Here is a 12,498-nt window from a genome sequence, read left to right as displayed (position 1 = left end):
ATGTCATTGGTATCTGATATTAGCTCAATACCAACCCGACCGCTCCAAATCGGTTTTGTATAAAGTATTCTTAGATTTTCTTAGGTATTTTTAAATATTTTCTTTCTAAACATCACTCAAACAAAGAATATTTTTAATTTTTAATTTTTAGTTTTTTCATCTAATAATTAAATATTTACCAAACTCCCAAACAAAACACAAAAAATAATACAATTATTTAAATTTTAAAACAAAAATAATATCAAAAATGATATTAATTTATAATATTTTTATTTAACTTTTTCTCTCACATTTCTTAAAATTCAATAATACATCTAACACAAACTATTTTAAAACCATTTACAAGTACTATCAGATGTTTTAAATATTCAAACGGGGCTTAAAAGTATTTTTAAAAAGAGATAAACATAATAAATAAGATATACATTACGTGGTTTCTAATGAAATAAATCTAATGAAATAAATCCATCTTATATATCTGTCTTTATCTTATTTTAAATCTTAAAATTCAATCATGATCTTTTGATGCATCGGAATCAAATTACCTATAAATCAAAGATCTCCTCCTCCATCGGTCTCACTTTTTATAGGAGAGTGTACAAAGAAGAAGAAGAAGTTTAGGGTCTAGATCGAAATCTAATTAAGGATTTCCACCATGGCCTCAGACCAGCTTAAGGTCCTGGACGTGCTGGATAAAGCCAAGACTCAGCTTTACCACTTCACTGCAGTGGTGATCGCCGGCATGGGGTTCTTCACCGATTCCTACGATCTTTTCTCTATTTCCCTGGTCACGAAGCTTCTCGGTCGCATATATTATCACGTCGAGGGATCGTCGAAGCCTGGTAGTCTGCCGCCTAACGTAGCCGCAGCGGTTAATGGAGTCGCTTTCTGCGGAACACTAACGGGACAGCTTTTCTTTGGTTGGCTTGGCGACAGGTTGGGTCGGAAGCGCGTCTATGGCATCACTCTCATGCTTATGGTTTTATGCTCCATCGGTTCCGGGCTTTCCTTTGGGAGCACCCCAAACTCGGTTATTGCGACTCTGTGTTTTTTCAGGTTCTGGCTTGGGTTTGGAATTGGCGGAGATTACCCACTGTCTGCAACTATCATGGCCGAGTATGCTAACAAGAAAACTCGGGGGGCTTTTATTGCTGCAGTTTTCGCCATGCAAGGGTTTGGCATTCTGGGTGGCGGCGCTGTGGCTATAGTTGTCTCCTCCATCTTTCAGGTTCTCTTCCCTGCCAGGGCTTACTCCGAGGATCCAACTGGATCGACTGTCCCTCAGGCGGACTATGTATGGCGGATCATTCTCATGTTCGGTGCAGTTCCTGCTGCAATGACTTATTATTGGCGCATGAAAATGCCGGAAACCCCTCGATACACTGCCTTAGTTACCAAGAATCAACAGAAAGCTCGCGAAGACATGGCCAAGGTTTTGAAAGTCGATATTGAATCAGGGAAGGAGGCCGTGATCAAAGAGGAGGTCCAAGTGGTTGAGAAAAGAAACTCTTTCGGGTTGTTCTCTTCAGAATTTCTCTCTCGGCATGGGCTGCACTTGTTGGGGACGACAACAACGTGGTTCTTAGTAGACATTGCTTATTATAGCCAGAATCTTTTCCAGAAAGACATCTTCAGTGCAGTTGGTTGGATCCCTAAGCCAAAAACCATGAGCGCCCTTGAGGAGCTCTACAAGATTGCAAGGGCTCAAACCCTGATTGCCCTGTGTGGCACAGTTCCTGGGTACTGGGCAACGGTCCTTCTCATCGACTATATTGGAAGGTTTGCCATTCAGATAATTGGGTTTTTCTTCATGTCAGTTTTCATGTTTGCTCTAGCAATTCCTTACCACCACTGGACAGAAAAATCCAACCACATAGGCTTCGTTGTCATGTATGCCCTCACCTTCTTCTTCGCCAATTTCGGGCCAAATAGCACTACATTCATTGTGCCGGCGGAGATTTTCCCGGCGAGGCTTCGATCAACATGCCATGGTATTTCAGCAGCTGCAGGGAAAGCAGGTGCAATAGTGGGATCTTTTGGGTTCTTGTATGCATCGCAAAACCATGACCAGTCAAAGGCTGATCCGGGATACCCAGCCGGAATTGGAATGAGAAATTCTCTCCTTGTGCTCGCAGTGGTCAATGTGGTCGGGTTCTTCTTCACATTTTTGGTGCCGGAGTCCAAGGGAAAATCTCTGGAGGAAATGTCGAGGGAAGATGAAGGAGATGATCAAGAGCAATCCAACAGGAAAGTGGTTGAAACGGCTTAATATTTAATTTGCCTTACTGTAGAGTTTTGTTTTTTGGCTTATCTCTAGTACTTCAATTGTTTGGTTTGATTTTCGGCCTCTGTTTATGATCTGTCTGTAACTTCGACTCAATTTTTGTTTAATTAGTTCATTTTGTTTCTAGCTACCTTGGATTAATTAAGGAATGTCTGATCTGTGATTAATTAATATATATGTTAAGTACTAGTAACAGCATGCTGATCAACTGATCATAATTAAGAACAGCATGCCTGAATTTATTGAATGTTTAATATTGGATGATAAATTCATTTGAATAAATTATAAATATTTTAGCAGTGGAAATATTTGTTGAAACTCTGCCGAAGTTTAGAGGAAGAGTTGGAACTATGCTGTTGAGAGAAAAATGCAGTTTGATAGCAATGGCGTACTACATGGCCGGGAACTAATTTATTGCTTCACTCTTTTCGTGTTGAATGGCGCCATTGCATCCAATATATATTGGTGCTTCGAACCTAGATCTTCTTGACAAAAGGGAGTGTTATTCCTTATTTATAACTTAATCATACCATGAAAAATGATATTTGCGGTCCTATAGATTATGCTAGCTGATTCGCACACTCAATTTAAAAATAATAAATAAATATAAGACACAAATAAAAAATTAATTTTTTAATAATAAATTTTATTCTTTTTTAACGGAAGTACACATAGTTTTACACAATCTAAGAATGTATTCAATATTACTCTATATAAAATCACTTGAAAAATATTGTTTTTTTGGATCTAATTCCTTTTTTGGTTAGGGACAAAAATAAGTGTTTGTTTTGTCTTTGAGAAATTAATGTTGTTTTGGTTTTTACCGAATCAGAAGAAATGTTTTTTTTTTCTTTTATTAAATATTGATCGAGAATATAATGGCTCGATCCTCAAACCTCTAAAGAGTGTTTTCAAGTTATGATAACCAAACTCAATATAATTTTATTGAATTATTCTATTCTCAACCCTTTATATAATTATATTTTAAATAATATTGGGGCATTTTTATAAAATAACTTATAAAAATAATATCGATCTATAGTAATACCCTCAATTGAAAATATGGTTGTATAAATAATTGTAAAAAGAGTTGTACGTGTATCATTATTTATTAATTTGTGCAGATGCATCATTGATAATTGATTGTAATCGATCGATCCCGAATTTTCACGTCTGTATAATATGCAACATATATACCACAATTAGCTATAGGTTGAGCTGTGAAAATTCTTTTCTCAAATATTAATTGTGATTGTATGATGTAAATATCAGAGCATTCTCCAATATATCTTCTGATCTCTTTCGACACTATATATGTATATATAGTTGATCATATGTTATATGTGAAATTGACTTCAAATAATTATCTCGATTGGAGATGTTAATTTCTTCTTCTCCTTTCCCACAAAAGATTTAATTGGCTACAATATATATGGTTACATTCAGCCAATTAATACTTTTAGTTTGAGTTAATTAGAAGCTTAAAAAATGTTTTTAACAACCTTAATCCTCTTAATGTAATCCGTTAGATCTATTTTATAATAAAAGTACAATCTGACAAAGCACATCATGCCACATCAGTTTGTGAGATTATTTTTATGTAATCCATTTGTGGCTAGTGTATTTTCTATTTATAAAGAGTGTTTAAAGAACTTAAAAAAGGTTAAAAGTCCTTTTTTTTAAAAACACCAAATTGAAACTGTTTATTGATGAAAGGATCATGATCTCGTAGATAACTTTTTAAAATACTATCGTAACTAAGTTTAAAAGTGCTTTAAATAAATGTTTACAAAACGATAAACATCTTTATTTAATGATAGTAAAGCTCTATAATTAGAAGCACTACTATAAAAATATCTACTCCTACCGCAATCCTTATATATAGTTACCATTGTTGAAAATAATACTAGCAAATTTATATATATCAAGTACGTTTTCTCCTTCTGATGAAGAAGCCATACATGCATCTCTAACAATGTTTGGAAAGGTCTCGAAAGCAGCTTGTTTTTCTCATAAATCAAGAGCAAGCTAGGGATGAATTAAGACTCAAATTAAGATGATCTTCAAACGGATGAAGAAATGATATCTAATAAGATTGAGTTGTTCTATATATGGGCCCCTGGTGCACACCAGTACCACTGCATACACACATTTAAAACAAAAAATCATAAAATAAGACAAATAGTCGAAGGAGATTTTGTTTCAGGCCATTTCAAGCACCGGGGGGAGAGAGCGACACGCCTTCATGGCTTCACCCATTTTGGCCATTGCCATGATGATCATCTCCTTCCTCCAACACCTCTATAGTAAGTCACCGCCTCTCGGATCTCTCAGTGCCTTTGCCCCCTGTACACCCTGGGCAAGCAATATTAAACTATTATGGAAAGCTTCATAAAATGGGTATAAGCTCACTTCGAGATCAGTGAGTTCTTCCAGAAATAGAGATGGATAGATAGAGAGAAAATATCATAATTGTATTGAGATTTTTGCCTCCCAAATCCGTATTAGATGCTACAGTAAAATAGGTTCTGGCCGAAGGGAATCTAACGACCTCCAGGCCACTACAATGTAACGAAAAGACATGCAACCAATAACAACTGCAACTGGGCTCGCATGCCCACTGGACTCCAATAACAAAACAAGAATTCAATCGTTTTAAAAAGAATAAAAGCCAAAACAAGAAAAAGTACAAAAAGGGCTTGGATACTCCCTCTCTCAAGGTTGTTCTCTCCCCCTTCCCCTCTAGTTCTTCCATCCGTTTGCAAGCTCTCAGCCTCAGGTCTTAGTTTAAAGCTCTTTCCCCTACACATTTTTGCAATGTTTTTCTCTCACTTCTATCCAAATCTCATCAGAGTGGCTCAACTTTTTTGCTTTCCAATCAAGTAATAACTCAAGATTTGAGAGTTGAGAGAGACTCGTGAGGCTGATGCTCATTTGATAGGTTCATTCTAGCTAGGCAAAATCATCTTGAATGAATTTCGTATTGAGATCAAGAATAAAGCTTTCTTGGGATGTGGAGGTGTATGTTAGTTGCCAGCACTACAAGAAAAACGTGCTATTGTAACCAATTTATTGCAACCAAAAGACTATTCGCAACTAATTTTAATTGTAAATAACCATTTCACTAGAATTAATTGGTCGTTATAAATAAACAGTTTTCTTATAATGCAGTTAGGTTGTGTGTGGCTCAATAGTGGATACCCACAATGAGGTTGAGTGAGATAGTACGTAGTTACTGATAGTGAGCTTGAATGAGATATATTATATATAGATCTATCAAAATTGGAAATGTTGTACTGTCCAACATTTCCCATTTTTTTGCCACGCATATTGCTGGTGTTTTGCGGTCAAAAGTGCATGGGAGGTTGATTTTGCCCTTATTTCATTGATCTATTGCCCTCTCTATTTTTCAAATTAAGGAAAATAATTTGTGCAGATGTAAAGCGTATAAGCTAGACTTATACATACTATCTAAAAAATTCAATTTTTTACAGTGGATATCATCTCTTTTAAATAAACTATAAAAGATTTATAAACTTTCTAAACTTATATCTCGTATTACTCTTTTTTTAAATATTATATCGATGTGTCCTAATGTCTATCACCAAGACATTGTGGCCTCAACGGCGCCAGCGCACTATGGCTTGCAAATAATAGAGTTTTGTTAAGATATCTGAACGAGACATTTTAGCTATTAAATGATTCATTTATATTTTTGAATATAAGCTTCTTGGAAAAATACTTATATGATGATTTATAATTTTATATATATACATGAGAAAAATCACTCTACTAAGTTCAACTTGATTCTCAAACGTGGGGGCCTGCAGATGCAGACAACAATATAATATATACCATCCCTCCAAAAAGGTACATAAGAAAAAGTTAAGCATGTTCGTAGCACCCAAGGATGTTGGTTTTGTTTAAAGTATGATCATGTTATACTTTTTTAAATGGAAAGCTTGTAACCCTCACATTGCTATAATAATGTCCAAAATAAAATTTGTTTAAAAATTAAATCTATTCTTGGGTTAATATTTGTTTCATTTTTTTTCTATTAGGATTATGTTTAATGAACAGATATTATGGCATCATTTGTAGTAGTCTATATATATATACTCTATATATAGGACTAAAAATGTCAAAAAAACAAGGGGAAAAAAAAAGGAAAATGATTTGTCCTTTCATTTTGGTTCACTTGTTAGTACAAAGGAATTGAAATGAAACAATAAGAAAATGAGAAAAAGATATTTATATGTTTTTTTTTTAATATTTATAATAGATAATATATATTTATATATAAATACGTAAATAACATAACAATTGCAAGACATTCTTGTTGGTCTCTTTTAAATTTATTTTTAGTAAACTTCTAACAAAAATAAACAAAAGAATAAAACAACATGTGGCTCTACAAATTAAGGTGGGACTTTATTATTTACATGGTTGGACTTTGAGACAAAGAATTGATCATGTGGTTTGGTTTGATCAAAATGAGTGCCACAGCTTGCCACAATGGAGGAAAAGATCAAAAGAGGAAAAATTAAGGATATATTATTTATAAATATATTATTTATTATAAATTTTAAAATAAAATATATAAATAGACGGTTTATTGGATAAATAGACGGTTTTTTTAATTACTTACAAAATTAATAGGTCAATAAATGATTTTATTTTTTATTTTGTGTGGAAAAAATTATAGTTGATGAAATGTGTTAGACACATATATAAGAGAGTGACCATTAGATTTCATAACAGGAGATGTCTTGTTATTTTTCCAACAGGAGGCAAGCCGGATCGTTTTTTTGGGGTGTAATGAAAGTCTTCTGACCTTTTCAATTACTTCGTTTGAAGGTAATGCCCAAGTCTCCAAGTGGTGGGCCATAGGTAAGAAATTGACTTGTCACTTTATCATTTTCCATTGGCGTGGGTAAGAGTGAGGTGACAAACAATTCACAAAGAAGGCGTGGGATACAGCCAGGGCCGGCTGAATAGCTTTTGTGGAATATTGTTATTGGATTAGTAAAATGTATTTTTATTTTTAAATTTATTAAATATCATCTATATTTATTTTATATTGAATTAATTAAATTATTTTCATCTAAAATATAAGTTACAATAAATTCATTTTTTTTTTCAAATATGAAAAGAAACTATAGCAAGCCTAAAAGTATTTTTTGATATTATTATATTATAGATATAAGATTTTTATTAACATATGAGATTTTACCATCTATATACATATGAGATTATTATATTATAGATTATTGTATTGTAAAAATGAAAATGAATATGATTGTCCGAGATTATTGAAAATTATGAAAATAAAATAAACAAGTAATTAAAAAAATAATAATATTTTATTATTATAGAGAGTGTGATGACTTATCCAATGTAGACTTCAAATTTTAAATGATTAGCTAAAAGTGAAAAAGCTACATATTAGTCAAAATTTGAAGAATAGGATGGTCAATTCAATTCTAATGCTCAGCATCCTCAATGGATTAACCAAAATTAAAAGACATTTTTTTATGAATGTAAGAGAAATTTGACTTTTAGCTATTCAATTTACATAAATCTCTACATTGGAATAGCTATTTTTTCATTATATAATCATAAAATAATGTAAGATGAATTTAGTTTTGGTTATTTACATCAAATCTCCATATTGGATTATATATTTATTCATTATATAGTAATGAGTAACTAATAATTTAAAAAATATTTATTTTTTTAATTATTAATTTATTTAATTTTATTATTTTTTACTATTCTACCTATTATATATTAATTAATAATTATATTCTAATTAAATTAATATATCACTAACTCAAATTAATATATCAATTGTGATAAAATATGTGATAGAAAATAAGGGAGAGATATATAATTGATAAAACATGTATTTGATGTATGTACAGTAACCTTCAAATTAAAAAATAAAAAAATAAAATCACTGTAGTTAAATTCCAAAAAATTGGGATTGAACTCACTACAAGAAACAAGACATTTTCCGGAGTCCAAAATTATCACAAATAACCCCTAAATTTGCTGCAAATGCTCTTTCTCGGTGATTTTCACTACACTGCATATTCGTCGTAATTGTCTGCTCAATTATAAGTTAAACCAGTGATCTGAAAAAATCGCCGCAAATACTTTACTTTTCCTGGCGAATTTTTTCGTCGTAAATATAAACTCAAACGTCACAAATGCCCATTCGATTTGACTATTAAATAATTGGGAAAACATATTTACCGCAAATTTTGGGCATTGCAAAAATAAAAAAAAATAGCCCCAAATAAAACAATCTATTTCGACGGGCTAAGTAAATCGCTGACAAAAATTTGTTCTGGCACTTTCTCATTGTCGCAAAAACTATTAACATCGCCACAAAAAGACCATCTTCAAAAACTAGATGAAAAGAAATTATGAAGATACAAAAATCACTACAATTAAAGGCTTATTGTGGCGATTTTATTTCCAATAGACATAAAATCACCGCAAAAAACCTTATTTCTTGTAGTGGCTAATCCATTGTGGGCATATTTTGCTTTCTAATAGCAAAATACTGAATGAATTTAACTTTTAGCTAATCCCTTAAGGATGCTCTTAGACAGCTAAAATTTGACATTTTTCTTGTATCAAAGTATATTTTTATTTACAAATTATTCTTCTTCTTTTTTGAGATGCACAATGGCTAATTAAATTTTTATATTCAAGTTCTTCTAATATTTCATTCTCAATTGATAATATGGCTAGAACATTCTTACTATGATGCTTATGAATATTCTAGAATAAAATAAATATTAACATAAAAAAATGAGAAATAATAGTTGCAGTCGCGAATGTGTAAGCGCTGCGCAATCACTTTTAACAAAAATAAATAAATACGAGATCCACATGAAAAAAATTAATTTTTTAATAATAGACCTCACTCGTTTTCAAAACGACTGCATGACGCTTGCACATTCTACAATTGTATGTAGCATTACTCTGAAACAACAAAACTTGGTTTAGCAAATGAGATTCACTTTTATATAACAGATGAGCACCATTAATTTGCACAATAAAATAAAATATATTAATATTAATATTCAAAATCAAGAAATAGATTATACATTATAGAAGTTGAAAAAAATACAAAATTTGAAAAAAAAAAAAAAAGTCAATGAATACGTGGCCCATGGGCCATGTGAATTCAATTGTGAAACCTTTGGTCGCAATGGTCGGTGGAAGTCTTGAAAAAGAAGGAAAAAAAAACAAAGGATGTTCTAAAGATTAGAAAACAAGTCACGTGGCTGTTTTATTGCCACAAAATTTTACTCTATATATAACACATTTTTTCAGCTTTACCTTTATCCTCATCGACCGTAGCACAACAGATATGCCGCTCAACGTCTGCAAGTGCGATGCAACGATAGGAGAGGTTGCTAGTGCCAAATACGAGCAAGAAGGATGTAAGAGAGTTAGAGATTAGAGACTGTAGACTGGAGTCTAGAGTACAAGAGAGATGAAATAAAATTTGTAAATTTCAAGTATAAAATGAGAGTTCTTGAGATGTTTTGAAATTTTTTTCACAGATAGATTGGAACATCATTTTTGAGATTTTATTGTGACTTTTGACTTTTCTAAGTGAAGTTGCAGAGTCTATAATTTTTCAATTTTCAATTTTCTAGGTTAATATCGTTTAGTTTAGATAATATTTTTTAAAAAAAATTAATAATTAACTTTTAGTAATTTTTGGGTCTTCTTTCACTGCGGGACTTTAGGCAACCGCCTAATTTGCTTTATGGAACAGTCGGCCCTGGATACAGCCCCCAAGTTGTGTAGTAGAACTCTTTACAATTTTAAAATAAGTCTAGTTTTTTTTACAACTCTTCTCAATTTATTTCATCTTATATTATTTAATTATTACAATTTTTTTAAGTTTTCACACAAAATAAAATAAATAATTCAAATTTTTTAAATTTCAAAATAAAAATAATATTAAAAATATATATTCTAATAATATTTTATTCAAATTTTAACTTTTATTTCAATTTATCTCATCTGCGAAAACAAACTGTAAAAATTTTCTATCTAAATATTGTTGGCCAAAGAAGATGACAAGCTAATTAAGAAAATAAATTAAGAATGCTCCTATCTCACAAACTACTATCCTTTGGTCACTTATATTCATGAGTTCTAACTCAATTGTTTTTTTTTTTTTAAACATCAAAATTTTTTTTTTTAAATAACTACTGCTTTTCATCCTTCAATAACATTACTCTTTACAATGCTTATCAAACTGTATGTAACTCTCAATAACAGTAGTTCCCTCTAATTCTAACCATACAAGTACCTCATCTTCACATTGTAATGCAAGTTTGGCGACTTGATGGGTTACATTATTGCTCTCTCTTGGAGTGTATTGCAATTTCTAGTTTGTTCTGTCTCTAAAAATAGTTTTAATATCTTAAATAATCTATCTATACAATGAGTTGTTTATCTCCGACCTCTAAATATCATTTATCACAGATAAAGAATCACTCTCAAATAGTATATAATTTGTTAAATGCATGTCAATTTATAAATTTACTTTTATGAAATCTCTTTATGACTGTAACACGACCCAAAAAATAGAAAGTTTCAAATAAAATCAGTTGAATTCCCATGATAACCCACCATACACGTAGAACAGTAGTAATTATTTGAGGAAATTTAATTCCAACGGCGTGACAAAAATCATTTCACTCAAAAAAGTTATTGGCCCTACTACCTACGTACTCATATCTGACCATGTCTATTATATGTCAACTCAAGAATATTATGGCATAAATAGCATAACCTTCCCTGAAAAAGACGGATTAGAGACTAATCCACATGAAAATACCCACCTTCACAACAATTAGCCACCCCATCATGATGCCAAGGTCAACGATGATCGATCCAAGCCAATATTAATCTTCATATTTTTTCTTAATTCTTACAATTTTTTTCGTACTTTTTTGGCAAGTGATATATATAAGGAATGGTGGGTTTTGAATCCAAATCTTTTATTTAAAGAGCTGAGTCATACGTCATCAGGCGATCAAGCTCTTGAAAAGTTAGATTTTAAACTAAATAATAATTAATGAATATAACTTTTAGAGAAATCAAAGACAATTATCAGATAGACATAAATACAATTATTTAAATCCGATCCGAGAACCAAAATGCATCTTTCCCATTTACAGGTCTATCAAACGGTCCATGTTGAAGCTAACTTCCAGCTCTGATCCCTATCTCTCTAAGAAAACCCTGTCAACATAAACTATGTGGTTTCTATCAGATGATGAAGAATTTTTTGCGTGACAGTTTCTTTTTATTATGTTTTAGGTGGGTTGGGATAGACCGTTCAGATGAGATGAGAGATTTTATTGAAAATTGAATAAAATATTATTAAAATATTATTTTTTAACATTATTTTTATCTTGGTATTTGAAAAAATTAAATTGTTTATTATATTTTTGTATGACAATTTGAAAAAACTATAATGATGAAATGAGATTAGATGTTTTATGTTATCAAAACCAAGGATAAATACAGTACCTCACTCTAGAAAATTTATAAATTTTATACTTTACACCCTACTTTATTAAGATCTTACTATAAACATCAAATACTAAGTTATGTGTTTTTATTTCATTTATCGTAAAAGTTATGCAAATTGGTAATGGTAGCTTGAAGATGTAATATGTCAGTTCTACTAATAATTTTGGGTGTGAATTACAGAATCTTTGAAAGTTTAAAGTTTCAATATATGGTAAAGTTTTACATATTGCACAATTATCTTACTCTTATCTCAATATAATGAGGTGGTAATATTATCCATCAACTTTTAGATTTCTAGTCTAAAAAATAGAATTATTCTCTTTTCAAGCTGATGCGTAAAGCATATCATCCAATTAACTTAAATAGTAAAATTTGATTTGTAAGATTTAAATTTTAAAATTTATCTTCTAAATCAAATTATGTCTTCTAAGCATTTTAATAGGCGTATTATCCACACCGACTTACGAATAAAATTTTTCTTTAGCATTAAATTACAGCATCATCTCATTCTTATCCTACTATGATGAACTAATACTATCCATCAACATTTGAATTTCTTTTATAAAAAAATAATACAATGGTAATGGAAAGTGTCACATTATAAAATAGAATGAAGGTGGACTAGTAGTGTGGTTTTT

At 31.2% G+C, this 12,498-nt stretch overlaps 1 protein-coding gene across 1 annotated transcript; it reads left to right on the top strand.

Annotated features, from left to right (window-relative positions):
- Positions 1-629: 629 nt before the first annotated feature.
- LOC108988300 (low affinity inorganic phosphate transporter 1-like) lies at positions 630-2,345 on the top strand. The gene has a single exon (XM_018961529.2). The coding sequence runs from the start codon at positions 656-658 to the stop codon at positions 2,267-2,269; it is 1,614 nt and encodes a 537-aa protein (XP_018817074.2). The 5' UTR covers positions 630-655; the 3' UTR covers positions 2,270-2,345.
- The last annotated feature ends 10,153 nt before the right edge of the window (positions 2,346-12,498 follow it).

The sequence above is a fragment of the Juglans regia genome, chromosome 13 (genome assembly GCF_001411555.2).
Source record: "Juglans regia cultivar Chandler chromosome 13, Walnut 2.0, whole genome shotgun sequence".
Taxonomy (NCBI): domain Eukaryota; kingdom Viridiplantae; phylum Streptophyta; class Magnoliopsida; order Fagales; family Juglandaceae; genus Juglans; species Juglans regia.
The sequence above is the reverse complement of the archived record's forward strand: the minus strand, read 5'-3'. Positions and strand labels throughout refer to the sequence as shown.

Excerpts from the sequence above, each read along its gene's own strand:
- LOC108988300 (XM_018961529.2), top strand. The coding sequence starts at position 656 with ATGGCCTCAGACCAGCTTAAGGTCCTGGACGTGCTGGATAAAGCCAAG.